At 42.9% G+C, this 18,016-nt stretch overlaps 1 protein-coding gene across 2 annotated transcripts in view; it reads left to right on the top strand.

The window, feature by feature from the left end:
• Positions 1-10,932, top strand: part of LOC109927053 (TEN1 subunit of CST complex) — a 42,248-nt gene extending 31,316 nt beyond the window's left edge. For both annotated transcript variants that reach the window (XM_048615511.1, XM_020526948.2), the window contains exons 3-4: positions 6,016-6,173; positions 9,657-10,932. In XM_048615511.1, the coding sequence (XP_048471468.1) occupies positions 6,016-6,173; positions 9,657-9,817 (319 nt within the window). In that variant the 3' untranslated portion in view covers positions 9,818-10,932. The remainder of the gene's footprint in view (positions 1-6,015; positions 6,174-9,656) is intronic.
• Positions 10,933-18,016: the final 7,084 nt, after the last annotated feature.

Raw genomic sequence — 18,016 nt, 5'->3', positions numbered from 1 at the left:
ACTAGAGGACCCAGAGCAAACCTACGCAGACAAGGGGAGAATGTGCAAACTCCACATAGACAGTCGCCTGAGGGTAGAATTGACTCATTGAATCTGCTCAGCCATTCGATGAGATCGTGGCTGTTCCGATAATCCTTGAGTCTACTTTTCTGCTTTTTCTCCATAATCCTTGATTCTCTTACAGATTAAAAATCTGTCTGTCTCAGCCTTGAATATACGTCACTAGTCCCCAACAGCACTTGGTGGTAAAGAATTCCCCGGATTGACTACCCTCTGAGAGAAAAATATTCGCCTTCATCTCTTTCTTAAGTGGGTGACCCTCTGAGACGCTACCCTTTGATTCTACACTCTCTCACAAGGTAAAACAACTTAGAACAAAGAAAGAACAAAGAAAATTACAGTACAGGAACAGGCCCTTCGGCCCTCCAAGCCTGCGTCGACATGCTGCCCGTCATAACTAAAACCCCTACCCTTCGAGGGACCATATCCCTCTATTCCCATCCTATTCATATAATTGTCAAGATGCCCTTTAAAAGTCACTATAGTATCTGCTTCCACTACCTCCCCTAGTAGCGAGTTCCAGGCACCCACCACCCTCTGTGTAAAAAATTTGCCTCGTACATCACCTTTAAATCTTGCCCCTCGCACGTTAAACCCCTGGCCCCTGGTAACTGACTCTTCCACCTTGGGAAAATTCTTCTGACTGTCCAGTCTGTCCATGCCCTTCATAATCAGGTAGACCTCTATCAGGTCACCCCTCAACCTCCGTTGTTCCAGTGAGAACAACCCAAGTTTCTCCAACCTCTCCTCATAGCTAATCCCCACCATACCAGGTTACATCCTGGTAAATCTTTTCTGTACCCTCTCCAAAGCCACCAGATCCTTCTGGTAGTGTGGTGACCAGAATTGAACACAATATTCCAAATGCGGCCTAACTAAGGTTCTATAAAGCTGCAACATTACCTGCCAATTTTTAAACTCAGTTCCCCGGCTGATGAAGGCAAGTATGCTATGTGCCTTGTTGACTACCTTTTCCACCTGCATTGCCACTTTCAGTGACCTGTGTACCTGTACACCCAGATCCCTCTGTCTATCAGTACTCTTCAGAGTTCTGCCATTTCCTGTATATTTTCCATCTGGATTAAACCTTCCAAAATGCATTACTTCACATTTTTCCAGATTAAACTCCATCTGCCATCTCTCTGCCCAAGTCACCAACCGATCTATATCCAGCTGTATCCTTTGACGGTCCTCATCACTATCCGCAATTCCACCAACCTTTGTGTCATCGGCAAACTCACTAATCAGACCAGTTACATTCTCCTCCAAATCATTTATATATATTACAAACAGCAAAGGTCACAACACTGATCCCTGAGGAATGCCACTAGTCACAGTGCTCCATTCAGAAATACACCCTTCCACTGCTACCCTCTGTCTTCTGTGACCGAGCCAGTTTTTTTATCTATCTTGCAAGCTCACCTCTGACCCTGTGCGACTTTACCTTCTGTATCAGCCCGCCATGAGGGACCTTGTCAAAGGCCTTACCGAAGTCCATGTAGACAACATCCACTGCCCTACCCTCATCGATCATCTTCGTCACTTCCTCAAAAGACTCAACCAAGTTAGTGAGACATGACCTCCCCTTCACAAAACCATGTTGCCTCTCGCTAATACGCCCACTGATTTCCAGGTGGGAGTAAATCCTGTCTCGAAGAACCCTTTCCAATAATTTCCCTACCAATGACGTAAGGCTCACTGGCCTGTAATTAGCTGGATTATCCTTGACACTCTTCTTAAACAAAGGAACACCATTGGCTATTCTCCAATCCTCTGGGACCTCCCCTGCAGCCAGTGAGGATACAAAGATTTCCCTCAGTATCTTCTTCTCAGTATCTACCTTGTCAAGCTGCCTAAGAATCATGTGTTTCAATTAAGTCTCCTGTCATTCTGCTGAACTCCACTGGGTGTAAGCCCAATCTACTCCTCAGATGAAAATCCCTGCCTGCCTATAATCAACCTGGTGAATCTTTTCTGGACTTCCTCTAATGCCTGCATGTCTTTCTTTAGATAAGGGGACCAAAACTGTTCACAGTATTCTGGCTTTTTTTTTCATTCATTCATTCATAGGATATAGGTATCTCTGGCTAGGCCAGTATTTATTACCAATCCATAATTACTCAAGGGACCATTAAGAGTCAACCACATGTAGGAGTCACATGGAAGCCAGACCAGGTAAGGGTGGCCGATTTCCTTCCCTGAAGGACATCAGTGAACCAGATGGGTTTTCCTGACAATAGACACTTGCTGTGGTCTGAGTACTGAATTGTGTAGTTTTATCCCCATTCCCTTTGATATAAAGGCCAGCATTCGATTTGCCTTTTCTTGATAAATTCCTATGATCTCTCTACCTTAATTAGGTTGTACAGTTTTGAATTACTCCCTCAACGTGTGACCCTTTTACCTATCATGTTATTCCAGTCATTTGGTTTGTTTCCAGCACCAGCTTATTTTTAATTTTTTGTAAATATTTCTCTGCCTCATTTAATTGGATCATTGGATCATAGGACATCCCTTCCCTTGTTTTTCAGCTGTTGACACTTTACTCACACCGTCTGACACTTTTTATCACCTGCAGACACTTATTATTCGACACTCCACTCACACCATTTGTATGATCTTTTGATCCCTCTGATCTTGATCTCTCTGCCTATAAGTTCTGTGTCTGTGTGCTTCACTCTCACTTCATCTGACAAAGGTGCTACGGTCCAAAAGCTTGTGATTTCAAATAAACCTGTTGGACTATAATCTGGTGTCATGTGACTTCTGACTTTGTCCACTGAACTTGGGTGCTAGTTTTGCATTTATGCATGAGGATCCCCCAGTCCCTCTGTGTTACAGCTTTCTGCAGTCTTTCCCCATTTAAGTAATATTCACAAGAACACAAAGAACACAAGAACTAGGAGCAGGAGTAGGCCGTCTGGCCCTTCAAGCCTGCTCCGCCATTCAATAAGATCATGGCTGATCCTTTCGTGGACTCAGATCCACTTACCCACGTTCTCACCGTATCCCTTAATTCCTTTATTGTTCAAAAAAAATCTACCTTTTTTTTAAAAGCGTTTACTGAAGTAGCGTCAACTACTTCACTGGGCAAGGAATTCCATAGATTAACAACCCTCTGGGTGAAGAAATTCCTTCACCTCTCCTATTCTTCTTGTTGAAGTACATAACTTCATATTTTCCCACATTAATTCCATTTGCCAAGTTTTTGCCCAGACACTTAACTTGTCTATATCCCTTTCTAGAGTCATTGCGTCATCCTCACTACTCACCTTCCCACCAATCTTTGTGTCATCCACAGACTTCATAATAGTACGTTCACTTCACTCATCCATGTAATTATTGGCATTTCTGGTTGCTGTTTCTTCTTGTCTTTACCTTTTCTTCTTGGGTTGGAGATCATGTGGATGGAAGCTTGTATCAATAGTGTTTTCCTGTGGTGAATGCAGAATTCTGGAAAGATTAAAGAAATAATGGAGTATATTTGATGGGCTGAATGGCCACCTTCTGCTCCAATGTCTTATGGTCTAATGGAAAAAGATTTTACTTGGAGCAAAGATAGAAGGAGGACTCAGCTCTATATTTTCCATCAATATGACATAACTTTTATATACACACAAAATCTGTCATGGTCCCTCTGCCTCATTTGTTTATCTTTCTTTGTTTGCCTCCTGTTTTGTATATCCCAGAAATGTTACAATGCAGGAGGAAGTATTTGATCCACCATGTCTGCTCAGCTTTCTGAACATTAATTTAGAGCTGGTCTCCTTCCTTTTCCTGTAATGCAGCACATTGTTTTGATTTAAATAATCATCCAATGCCCTCTTGAATGCTTCAGTGAACCTGCCTTCACCAATCTCCAGGCAGTACATTCCAGACCGTAACTACCCGTTCTGTGAAAAAGATTTTTCTCACCTCATATTTGCTTCTTTTGCAAAATGCTTTACAACTATGCCATCTCCTAATCCACTGTGTCCAGAGTCTTAATGATTTTGCAAATATCTCTCAAATCTCCTGTTAACTTTTTGCTTTCCAAGGAAAATTGTATAAATTTCTCCAATCTATCCTCATTACTGAAAAGTCTCATCCTGGAACCATTTTCGTAAACCTCTTCTGAAGTCTCTCCAATGTATTTATATCTGTCATGGAGTGTGGTATCCAAAACTGTACTCAATTCTCAAGCTGCGATCTAACCAGTATCATATAAGGTAAACATGGCTGTATTAATAAATCCTGAAATACTGTATACTTTAACAACTCTCTCTGTCTTTCTTGTGACCATTAATTGCTTATGTATATATACATTCAAGTCTGTCTGCACCTGTGCACCAATTAGACTCTGGTCAGAACAGATATCCATCTATAATTGGAGAACAGGCTTAAAATGGAATCTGATGCTGACTGCTGGTATAGGGTGGGATAAATGGCCAGCTGATGAGCGATGGCCCTATGGTGATACGTGAATAGCTTGTAGTTGTGATGGCAGGCCATTGTGGGTATGGATCTGCTTGTGCAGGGCCCTAGCTATAGTGTAGATGAAACTGATGTGGAGGTGCCGGTGTTGGACTGGGGTAGACAAGGTCAGAAGTCACATGACACCAGGTTATAGTCCAACAGGTTTATTTGAAATCTAAACACTGAAGTTCACCTGACGAAGGAGCAGCTCTCACAAAGCTTATGATTTCAAACAAACCTGTTGGACTATAACCTGGTATCATGTGACTTCTGATCTAGATGAAAGTGGACTGACATCTGACACCTTGAAGCAGGCTATTGTCACCTTATTGATTTTCCCTGTCAAGGTGGATTTGATCAACTATCAACCATTTTATATTCCATTTGAAGTGCACCAGTAATAAAACGTTCTTGTACAACCCTTTTATGAATAGGAATTCGTAGGATACTCGTTGGAAAAATATAAATACAAATCTGCTCGTTACTTATTGATTAATCCATGAGGGAAGTGGATATTAGCTTATTTAAGTGGTTTTAGTATTGACTTCTAAGTAGTTTAATAATGTGGATCTTCTCATTAATGGTTGCTAGTTCTAGTTGAGGGCTTTACCCCCAGTGCATGAATCATTGGTGCCTGATTGATTTTGTTTAATAGGAGGTGTCAAATAAAAAGTAATAGCTATAAAGCTAAATCATGTAGTCCTTCCAGTTCATCTTTCTGTAGGAATCTATGATCCTGCACCTCTCCCTATCCCAACCACAACAGTCTAATCACATTACCATACTGACCGCTGACTACTGTCACGTTTGACCTACCCAACCCAGAAGTCATTTCATGAATCGATCACTCACTGCAAAAATGTTACTCGAAACATCAACTTTCCTGTTCCTCGAATGCTGCCTGGACTGCTTGGTTCCTCTAGCTTCACACTGTATTATACTTGATTTCTCTGGCTCCTTGTCCAGCCATCATGCTGCAACCTGAAATATTTAAATGCTGGGCCTAACAATTTTGAACCTGTTTAGCACCTTGTAAACTGATGTGTTTTGGGGACAACTTGGTACACACCTGAGGAGAACAGGAATAGTGGGGTGTATGAATTGGATCGGAGGAGGCCTTTATGCTTGTTTGGGACATAAACGTGGCCATGGAACTATTGGTAGTTTCTATGCTATAGATTTCATGTATTTTGTGTTGAAAGTTCACTTTCAGTATCTCTATCTTTCATGTGTTCATTTAGCTGAGTTGCCCATTGGCCACTCTGCAAATATAACATTTTGCAGTGCAAGAAAGACAAGCTGACAGGAGGTCCTGCTTTTTCTATGATAAACTGCTTGCCTGAAACCTGATGTAAAACTCTGGACAAGAGTAAACCTCTCCACATTGGCAAATTCTTCAAATCGAACATAGGAGAGTAGACCAGAATTCAGTCCTACCTCTCTAGAATATTACGTTTTCCTTTGACATGACCACCACAATTTAAATATTTTCTTTTATAGGTTAACTGCTTATGATGCCAGGATCTCAGAGGCAATTCTTTCTGTACATCGCAACTCGATTGATTACCAGCTTCGGGTCCGTACTTCACTGGTAGAACCATTTGAAGCTCGCATTGGGTCTGAGTATATGGTACTTGGAGAAATTGAAACCAGTGCAGGTATATGTAGCATGTGACACAACTTCATCTCTTGTGCAGATTCCTGTTTGAATCCCTCTAATCTGCTTTGCACACCTTCCACAGTGTCAATATTACCGCAACCTTTAAGATGCTTTCGGAAAGCTACCTTTTTGTAAAATCTACTATGTGGCTCATTATCAAATTTTGTTTGACACTTACACCTGTGAAGCACCTTGGGGTGGTTATTTTGGAGGTGCTATGTAAGTACAAGTTGTTATTGTAGCTAATATCATCTTCTATGTGTGTCAGTGCCAGCTAACTCTACCCCTCCAACATTATTCTCAACTTCTTCACATCTTGAATTATCTTTGCTTATCTGATATTCACTTGGATGTTCTTGACATTCTCTGGTTACACACTGAGAAATCTGATAACACCTCCTTGTAGTCCCAACATAGTCTTATGTTCTGCTATTTTTCCGCAGCTACGCTGGCACTATCTCCCACCTCTTCCTCTGGTACACAATGACTATATCGGTACTGCCTCATGCTCCCACGAGGAGCTTGAACAGTTCATAAAACTTTACTAACACCTTTCACCCCAACCTCAAATTCACCTGGACCATCTCCGATACCTCCCTCTCCTTCCTGGACCTCTCTGTCTCCATCTCTGGTGACCGCCTCGAAACTAACGTCTATTTCAAGCCCACTGACTCCCACAGCTATATGGACTACACCTCCTTTCACCCACCTTCCTGCAAGAATGCGATCCCCTACTCCCAATTCCTCTGCCTCTACTGTGCTGCTCCCAAATTGGGGCATTCCACTCTCAAACATCCCAGATGTCCTCGTATTTCAAGGACCATAACTTCCCTCCTCCAAAAATACCCTCAACTGCATCCCTTGCCTTTCCCGCATTTCTGCCCTCATACCCCTCCCCCCAACAAAAATAAAGACAGAATCCGCCATGTCCTCACATATCACCCCCCCAACCTCCGTATCCAATGTATCATTCTCCCCCACTCTCCAACCCCACAACCAAAGATGTATTCCCTTCCCCATCCCTATCTGCCTTTTGTACGGACCGCTTTCTCCGCAACTCCCTCGTCAGCTCCACACTCCCGACTGACCCCACCACCCCCGGCACCTTCCCCTGCAATCACGGGAAGGGCTACACCTAGCCCTACACCTCCCCCCTCCCCTCCATTCAAGGCACCAAACAAACCTTTCATATCAGACAGGGATTCACCTGCAGCTCCATCAACTTGGTCTACTGTAACAGCTGCTCCCAGTGTGGCCTCCTCTACATCAGTGAGACCAAGCTGATGCTCGGAGACCGCTTTGTAGAGTACCTGTGCTCTGTACGTGACAAACAACAACACCTCCCAGTCACGAACCATTTCAACTCCCCCTCCAACTCCCTGGGCGACATGTCCATCCTGGGCCTCCTCCAGTGTCACAATGACACCACCCCAAACTGGAGGAGCAATACTTTTTCTCCGCATCAGGAGCCTACAGCCTGCTGGCCTAAAAATGGAATTCACCAGTTTTAAAATCTCCCCACCCCTAGCCTCATCCCATGTCCAAGCCTCCCTCTCATCCCTGCCTCCTTGACCTGACACAACCTGTCCATCTTCTCTCTCATCTATCCGCCTCACCCATCCCACTGACCGATCCCCACCACTCCCTACCTGACCCACCTATCACCATCCCACCTACCTTCCCCAGCCCCACGACTCCTCTCTCTTTATTTCCAAGCTCCCTTCCCCCTCCCCATTTCTGAAGAAGGGCCCTGACCGGAAATGTCAACTTTCCTGCTCCTCTGATGCTGCCTGGCCTGCTATGTTCCTCCAGCTCCGTACTGTGTTGTCTCTGACTCCAGGATCTGCAGTTCTTGCTATCACACAGTTTTATGTTGTGTTGTCTTAAGGCTCATTTTTCAAAAACCATCAATCCAAATGCTATCTCCAACAGAAATAAGCATCTTGATTAAATGTGTTGAGGGTATTAGCAAAGGAAGAGAGAAAGCATGGATAGGATGATAGGGCAGCAGAGTGGGTGCACAAAAGATTCACCAAGACAGAACCTAGAATAAGAAGCATAAGTTGTGAGGAAAGATTACAGAAATGAGCATACCTTTTACTAAACAGAAGCTTAATGATGGTGTGGTACAGGTGTTGGCAATTATGAAGGAATTTGGTGAGATAAATAAGGAAAAGCTTTGTTCCTCCATTTTTAAGTAATTGGTTTTAAGATCACGTAGCATGAAGTAAGAGGTTACAAAACCGTTATTTCGCACATTGGATTATTAGGGCAGTGTGATCACAGAATATGTATTTGTTGTTAAAATGGAAGTAAGAGAGAAAAAGTTTGAAATACTATGTGAAAAATAGGACAATAAAGATAGTTTCTTCAGAGAACCATCATAAGCACAGTGGGAAAAATCCTCATTTGTTATAAAGTTCAATAATTTTAATGTTACAGTCCAGAAAAAATGGAAAAGTAAGCTGATCGTACTGTAGACTCAGGGCCAGCAGAGGTCAGTGCTTGATCTTTTTTCTGCCTCTAGAAATGATTTGCATTTTTGTTTAGAGAGCATAGTCCTGAAATCTGTTGACACCACAAGTTGCAGGTGAGGAGGACAGTGAATAGGACTGAAAAAGCCTTGGCTGTTTAGAGAGATGAGCAAACAGGGGTAATTTGATGTGGACCTGTCCCCATCCAAGTGTATTCCACCAGAATCTTGATGACTGCCTTGATGATGGTAGAGATGGTTTGGGAAAAGGTAGGTGAGCCACTCACCTGAGAATACCCAGCATCTGGCCTACTTTTTATAACCATGGCATTTCCATGGTGTGTCTAGGTTGTGGTCAAATATGACATTACTGAAGGATATGGCTGGGGAAATGTGTTGGTTATGCCATTTGAATGCAAAGGAGAGACAGTGATAATGTCTCATTTTTGTGACATCATTGTCTGATACTAATGTGACATGAATATGGGTTATCAACTCAACCCAGAATGTTGTCAAGATTTTGTTGTATGTGGACATAGACTGCTTATTTATCTAAGGAGTTACAAACGGACCACCATTTGCACCAAAACAGCAAAATCATCAGCAAATGGTAGCTGTAACTTTATGATGGAGGGATATTCGTTGTTGAAGAAGCAGAGATGGTTGGACCTTATCCCCGGTGTCATTATCCAAAGCCTTGAAGTCCTCCCAAAAGTGTCATATGCAGAATTGGATTGAAAACACCAGCTGAGATACAAATGGTGTCTAGAAGTGTTTCTCAACTTCATTCCTGATGTTTTTATGCTTGTCCTCCTACTGCTAGACTCCCTAGCTCTGGCTATTTTCTTTTCCAAGGGGTAAAAAGGCCAATTATTGCGCTAACTGAGATGAGCCATTTTATCACAAGGCCTCAAATTAACCATTCATTTGCATCAACCTGTCTTCTATGTACAGGCTGAATTTGTTCTGATTGACTGACTAGATATTAACTCAGTGCTGCATTTTCAGGCAATATTCCTGTGACCCAAGCTCGGCTACTAATGGATGCAGATGGAGTGAACTTGCCTTTACTGGAGCGTGCTGTACAAGAGCAGAGAAAGTACTTCCAACAAAGAGCTGCAAGGGGTACCCTTGAAACTGGGGTAGAGACCAACAAGAGGGATGTGTGAACACATATGCAAACTCTCACCAAACTTGTAACTCCCAATGATGCCTCTCTGGTGTGGCAGTTGTTTGCATTTACTGTGAAAACTGATCTGTCCGAATCTGTTCTGTTTTGCACTGAGCCTGAATATGTAAATCTGATTTGTGGACACCATGATGCACTTGGCCATTTAAAATTCATGCAGTTTTGCTTTTTGAAAATGTTTGTTTAGTTCAGGTGAAAGTAACATCCTGATGGAGTGTTGCTTCTGTACTTAATTAGAATCGCAGTACTTGATGTTTCTGCAATACTTTCCTGAATGATTGTGCTCGTCAGTTCTCAGCTATAATCCACATGATTCAACAATCACCTGGCATCGACAAAGGAAAGAAAATTTAAATGCTGCCATGAGTGTCCATATTTTTCAGTGTTCCTCATTTTCTGATTATAAAGTGCTAGATTGAAGCCTAGAAGGATATTTCTTTTAATGATATCCTTTTGGAATAGATCCTCAAGATGGTAAAAGGCGAAATTTGTGAATTGAATTTGATGTGATACTGTTTATTTAAATATATTAATGCAGGAATTGTGGTCTGACTTCAAAGCTATATGACTTTGAGAAATGTGGACCAGGTACTCCAAGATATTGCGGAAACTGGGTCACATTGATCTCCTATACCAACCAACTCATTATATTGCTTTGTGATCACAAGATCAATGAAAGTTCCTGTGCTCTACGGTTCTTTGTTCAGCAGGCAATCTATATATAGCTCCTGCTATTTTCACTTCCATGAATAACCTCTGTCTCTGCTCTAAAGGATTGCAATAATTACCCTCCACTGTATCCTATAGTTAACGCCACACAATACTAACTGGACTAGGTATGGGTAATACTGTCATCCTCAATGGTTCCTGTCTTTCTCTCTCTGCCTCTAGCACTGCTCTCCAGTAAATAGGTTCTGTCTCTTGTTGATGTTAGGCAACATTGTTCAATATCACACTGTTGCACTTGCATCTGAGGAGTTTCGGCAATGCTAATGATCTGAAATACTGTAGATCTTTGTTCTTCTTTTCAGCCACTGTGGTTCCTTTAATACAGAACTTAATTTGACCAGAAATAAAGGTTACATTGCACGCAAATTCTTTCCTGGTTCTTTGAGATTTGTTTCTATACAGCTTCAGAGTTGCAGCTTAATTATTTGCCAATGAGGTGCAATTTAATTTGTCATGCAGACACATGCTCACAGTATTTGAGATTGTCCTTATGATGAATGATTCTGGGATTTTCAGGACCATAGACCTTGTATGTTCAATTAGAAGAGGTGTCCTGAGTAATGTTAGCAACTGACAAAGGCATCTCTCTTTATTATTCAACAGCAAATGTGTAAAGTCACTGCACATGGAAGGACTGGGGTGTGGCATGTAAAACAGATGGATTTGGAATATTGTGAGCAGTTTTGGGCCCTGTATCTAAGGGAGGATCTGCTGGCCTTGAAGGGGGACCAGAAGAGACTTACAAAAATGATCCTGGGGCTGAAAGGCTTGTGACATGACAAGTGGTTGAGGACTTTGGGTCTGCATTAAATGGAGTTTAGAAGGATGAGGAAGGATCTGATTGAAACTGACAGAATACTGGGAGGTCTGGACAGAGTATACATGGAAAAAATGGTTCTGCTAGAATTAGAATTAGCTTTATTGACAAATACTCAAATGAGTACATGAAAAGTATACAAGTCGACACTTATGGTGCCATCTTAGGTACAAAGGCACCTAGGTACAGATGCTTAAGTACAAATTCTTAGAGAAAAAATTAGAAAAATAAAGAGATAAAAAGTCCAGAATAACGGTCCTTCCAACCCAGTCCACGCCGGGCTTCACCTTGTGGTTGAGAGACCGCCATGCCAGGCCACCAAAAACTGCCACACCGAGCCACAGGAGATCACCATGCCAGGCAGCCAAGAGAGAGACTAGGACCAAAGGACACCGTCTTAGAATGAAGGAACGACCCTTTAGAACTGAGATGAAGAGGAATTTCTTTAGCCAGAGAGTGGTGAATCTGTGCAATCCATGTCTACAGAGGGCTGTGAAGTCATTGAGTGTCTTTAAGACAGAGATGGGTTTAAAGTTTTGACAAAGATCTGTAGCTTGGGTTGTGGATGGGGTTGTTGACTTGCTCGCCAAGCTGGCTTGTTCTCGTTGAGACGTTTCGTCACCATGCTAGGTGACATCATCAGTGGAGCCTCCAATGAAGCCTTCGTCTGAACAAAAACAAGCCAGCTCGGCGAGCAAGTCAACAACCTCACAGAAAAACGTTCTTGATTAGTAAGAGAATCAAAGGTTACAGAGAGAAAGCAGGAGAATGGGATTGAGAAACATATCAGCCATAATCAACTGGTGGAGCAGATTGGATAGGTCAAATGGTTTTATTCCTGCACACTGCACCCTCATTTAGTTCATCATACAGGCTGATATGGGGCAGTTCAGATTTGAAGTGTGGACAAAGGGGTAGCTGGAAATCAACAGCATCTTGAGTCACTTATCTACACCATCAATTTCAAGATAGCAGAACTAGCATGGTAGGTAGTGTTCAGGCCTGTCGGAGCCCACCCACTCTAGGCCAGCAACATCCTTTTCTCTGTGTACTTTTCGTCTTCTTTTTTTTTTGTTCTCTTCCTTCATCTTCGAGGCTGGAGTGGTATCGGCAGGACAGTGGCGCAACGTCAGCGGCGTGGATCAGGACTCATGGTGGTAGGCCTGGAGCCTGGATTCTTGGCGGCAGCGGTACCCGGAGCAGGGAATCCTGGTGGCGGTAGGCCTGGAGCCTGGACTCTTGGTGGTGTTGGATGGCAGCAGAGCAGGGTCTCCTGGGACATCAGCATCATTGTTGCAGTTCCCGGAGCGGGACTCCCTGAGGCCTGGAATACCCTGCAGAAGCCCTGGATTTGTGCTTGAGACCCAATTTGAACAGAAGATGAACTCTTATTTAAATAATTTCCTTTTATTCTTTTTGTAGTTCAAAATGGTGCTGGATTGTGGCAACAAAACACTTTTCACTGTATCTTCAAGATATATGTGCCAATAAAATTATTCATTCATTCATTCAGTTAGATCCTTGCAGACCTCTAGACTGTGGACAACAGTCAAGTTTGGGTGAAAATCTGCTTGTATTCTGATTATTATTCCAGTAAGGGTTAGGAAATAATTTAAGCTTAGATTTTCTAGTAATGGAGCTCAGCAGACTGGAGCTGATGCACTGCACTTGGTTGTTGAATTTGTATGCAGCATTAGTACAGAAAAAGCTTTCCTGTAGCACATAGCTGCTGAAGAAAACATCTGGTAAAGACCACCTTTTAAAGAATATCAGCCAGCTGTAGATACTGAAGCGATCCCTGTCTATATGCAGCTGTACCTTGCAACATCCAGGCTTGGTTTGATAAGTTGAAAGTAGCCTCAAGATTATGGGGACCAGATTTAGGACTGAATTGTGGAGGAACTTCTTCACCCAAAGGTTGTGAACCTGTGGAATTCCCTGCCCAGTGACGCAGTTGAGGCTACCCCATTGAATGTTTTTAAAGCTAAGATGATAATTTTTTTGAATAGTAAAGGAATTAAGGGTTATGGTGAGAGGGTGGGTAAGTGGAACTGAGGCCATGAAAAGATCAGCCTTGATCTTATTGAATGGCGGAGCAGGCTCGAAGGGCCAGATGGCCCTGGTTCTTACGTTCTATGAACCCCCACTGTCAATATTCTGGTGGTTACTATTGACCAGAATCTGAATTGAACCAAACATGGAAATATTGTGGCTACAAAAGCAGCTCAGAATTTTGTAGTGAATGACTCACCTTTTATCTTGCAAATGCCTGTTTACCCCATGTATAAAGCACAAGTCAGGAGTGTGACGGAATACTCCGCACTTTCCAATGGATGCAACTCCAACAATACTGTCAATGCTCAATGTCATTCCAGACAAAACAGACAACTTAATTGATAACCCATCTACCACCTTCAATGTTCACTCCCTTCACCGCCAACACACAGTGGCAGCAATGTGTACCATCCACAAGATGCACTTCAGCAACTCACTAATCCTCCTTTGACACCAACTTCCAAACCTACAAACTGACAAAAGCATCTCCCTTTATCAAGCAACAGCAAACGTGTAAAGTCACTGTTGCACATGGAAGAGATGGGGCCGTGGAATGCAAAATAGATGATATTCCTGCACAATGCACCCTAATTCCCTTATGGCCTATATTATCTCGAAGGATGAAGACAGCTGATGAGGGGAAGGAGCCCCACCTGCAAGCTCCCCTCTAGGCCACACATCACCTTGACATGGAACTATGTCACTGTTCTTTCATGTTCATTGAGTGAAAGTATTAGAATTCTCTTCCTAACAGCACTGTGGGTGTTTCTAGCCCGCATGGACTGGGGAGATTTAATAAAGTAAAAGTGGATCATGACCAACTTATCATGGACAGCAAATGCTGACCTAGCCAATGACACCCACAACCTGTGGGCAAATAAAGTTTAAAAATATGTCCTCCAGCCCTGTAAGCCTTTGAGATCTCTGCTGTACAGGTAGTTCTCCTATAATACAATAGTTGTGTTCATGTGTGACCTCGCGTATAGAAAATCGCATTATAAGGAAATCGCTTTACATGTACAACAGAAAGTTCATGTTATTCAAACAGTGTTCATTATTCCTCAATCACGTTACAGTCAATTCACATTAACGAAACACGCATTATAGCAGAACTGCTTGTACTCCAATTTTGGCTTCTTGTGCATCCCTATTTTAATTATTCCACCTTGGCACACATGTCTTTGACAGCCAAGGCCGTGAGTTCTGGAATTCCTTCACTAAACCCCTTTGACTCGACTCTGTCTCTCATCCTTCAAGATTCTCAGTAAAATCTAATTTCTTGACTAAGCTTTTGGCAACGTGTCCCAATATTACCTTATATGGCTCAGTGTCAGACTTTGTCTTGTGAAGTGTAATCATGTGGCAGACTTTTTCTTGTTTCTGAGTGAGAAGGTTAGGGATTCAAGTTCCACTCCAGAGATTTGAGTGCAGAAGTGTAGGCCGAGCACTGCTGTAGTCAAAGAGTTCTGCACCATTGAAGGTGCCATCTTTTGGATGATAAATCTGATATCTCAAAGATAGGATCTGGGCAGGGCTTCTCAAAATTGGAGGTGGCTAGTGGGTTGGGTGCAGGGGGCAGGGCGGGGGGGGGTGTGCAGGTTGGGGTGGACGTGCAGGGTGGCTGGAATCCCAAGCAGAACTATGACCAAATTACAACAGCTATACTCTCTGTCTAATAGATCCTGGCTCTTTCAGCTTTCCCCCCAACTCACCCAATTCTCTCAGTTCTCAGTGAAGAGTCTTTTTCTTTATTCATTCCAGATTAAAGGTCATCATAGAATCGCTACAGCGTGGAAACAAACCATTTGGCCCAACAAGTCCACACTGACCCTCAGAGCATCCCACCCAAACCCATCCCCTGTAGCCTAACTAATCTACATTGGCATTGGCATAGCCGATTCAACCTAGCCTGTGCATCTTTGGACTGTGGGAGGAAACCGGAGCACCCAGAGGAAACCCATGCAGACATGGGGAAAATGTGCAAACTCCACGCAGACAGTTGCCCGAGGGTGGTATCGAGCCTGGGTTCCTGGTGCTGCAAGGCAACAGTGCTAACCACTGAGCCACTGTACTGCCAGCTAGGTGTTGCCAGGTAGGCCAACACTTATTGCCCATCCCCAAATGCCCAACTACATTGCTGTCAGTCTGGAGTCACATGTAGAGCAGATCAGGTAAGGATGACAGCTTCCTTCCCTAAAGGACATCAGTGAACTAGGTGGGTTTTTCCCACAATCGACTATTTCATGGTCATCATGAGACTCCTTATTTCCAGATATTTATTGAATTCAAATTTGATTCAAACCCGGGTCCCCAGAATATTACCTGGGATCTCTGGATTGACAGTCCAGCGATAATGCCACTAGGCCATTGCCTTCCTCTATGATGATTTTCAAGCCTTGAAACGGTCATAATGGGGAGATGTTAAGGAAGCATTTATCTAAGGGACCCCACTGCACTTTTTGGAAGAATAGCAGAGGAATTATCTTCATTGTCTTGACCATAATTAAAAATACATATATTGCTCATGATCATGTTGACACATTACTGTGTAATTTGGCTGTTATACTTTGCAATAATGACTACACTTCAAATAGCTTCATTTGTTTTGGGATGCCTTGAGGTAACGATATCAATGTATGTTATGTTCAAGGTGCTATAGTGACAGAAAAATAGAAATAGCAGAAATTGATTGCAAAACAATGAAGCTTTGGAGGCCTTCCTAAGGAAATGCACCTTCGAATTGTACTTGAACAAAGCAGATGTACAGATGTGTGCCAGTCTGCCTGTGAAGCAGACATGTGTAGGGCTTGCTTCCTCACATGCTCTGATAGTTTGGGAAAGGAGAAGAGTGATGACTGGTACAGTAATGACTGCAGGCTCATCATTCAAAGTTTTCATTGCACCTTGCAGCGCAAATAGAAGTCTTTCAACCTATTGTGCTTGTACCAGCTCTCTGAAAGAGCTATCTAATTAGGCCCATGCCCTTTCCTTCAGATCTATACAGTTTTATTATTTCAGTATTTATCCAATTCCTTTTTATTGTTGAATTTGCTTCCAGCACCCTCTCAGACTGTGCATCCTACATCACAATAACTTGCTGTATTTTTGTAAAAATAAATGCTTTTTCTTCTCCCTAGATTTTTCTTTTACTACTTACTTTAAGTCTGTAATCTCTGATTACCAAGTACACAAAACTATTTCTCTTTATATACTGCAGTAAAGCCTCTCACAGCTTTGAGCATGTCTATTTACTTTTCTTTTGATCACCTAGGTTATATGGAGGGTGAGACCAATTCTGAATTAAATTAATTGCGTTGGAGTGGAGTGCACAAAATCAGAAGCCACACGACACCAGGTTATGGTCCAACATGTTTATTTGAAATCACTCAAGCTTTCGGACCACAGCCCCTTTGTCATGTGCAGTGAGAGACAAGCACATAGACACAGAGTCAATAGGCAGAGAGATCAAGGGCAGACAGATCAAAAGATCATACAACTGGTGTGAGTGGAGTGTCAGATAATAAGTCTCTGCAGGTGACCAAGAGTGTTAGATGGTGAGTAAAGTGTTAATGTCAGTGCTGTGATGTCATGACAATCAGGCGGAGCGATAGGAAAATACAAAAGGTGACATCTCAGGTCAGATACTGAATTGTAGGTGTGAAACTTTGTTCAGAATCCGTCTCAGAGTTTCAACCTGGAATCAGGCTGGTTTTATTCCGAAAGCAGGAATTTATAAGATACCACACTGACTGACTGTGACTACAAATTGTGTGTGTTTTGAACAAAATAGAATGTATCTGCAAATAAACAAACATCTTGGATGAAATGATTCACCCCATAGATTTGTGTGTGTCTGTGTGTGTGTGTGTGAGAGAGAGAGAGGGTGTGTGTGTGTGTGTGAGAGAGAGAGAGGGTCTGAGTGAGTCTGTTTGTGTGAGTGTGCGTGTGAGTGTCATCAGTAATTTGAAACTGCACCAACTAATTAAGGTAGAGAAATCATCGCAATTTATCAAGGTGATGCTGTCAAAACAGACCAGTAAGGAAGATTTTCCAGATACAGGACAGTGTGGTGGGGTCACCTGTAGCACGACATGAACCCAAGATCACAGTTGATGCCGTCTTCGTGGTACAGGACTTGGCTATCTGTCTCTGCTCGGTGATTCTGCGTTGTTGTGTATCTCGGAGTCCACCTTGGAGGACATTTACCTGATGATCGGAGGCTGAATGCCCTTGACCGCTGAAGTGTTCCCTGACTGGGAAGGAAATTTTCCTGTCTGGCGATTGTTGCGCAGTGTCCACCCATTGTCATAGCGTCTGCATGGTCTCGCCAATATACCATGCCTCGGGGCATCCTTGCCTGCAGCGTATGAGGTAGATAACATTGGCTAGTTCACATGAGTATCTGCCATGTACGTGGTGGGTTGTATTACCACATGTGATGGTAGTATCCATGTCGATGATCTCTCACAAACACACTCTCACAGACACACAGACACACACATAGACGCACACAGTCTCTCTCTCTGTCACACAAATACACTCACAAATCTATGGGGTGAATCATTTCATCCAAGATGT

This window comes from Rhincodon typus, chromosome 32 (genome assembly GCF_021869965.1).
Source record: "Rhincodon typus isolate 14 chromosome 32, sRhiTyp1.1, whole genome shotgun sequence".
Classification (NCBI taxonomy): Eukaryota; Metazoa; Chordata; class Chondrichthyes; order Orectolobiformes; family Rhincodontidae; genus Rhincodon; species Rhincodon typus.
Note: the sequence above shows the minus strand (reverse complement) of the source record. Positions and strands in the feature narration are given on the sequence as shown.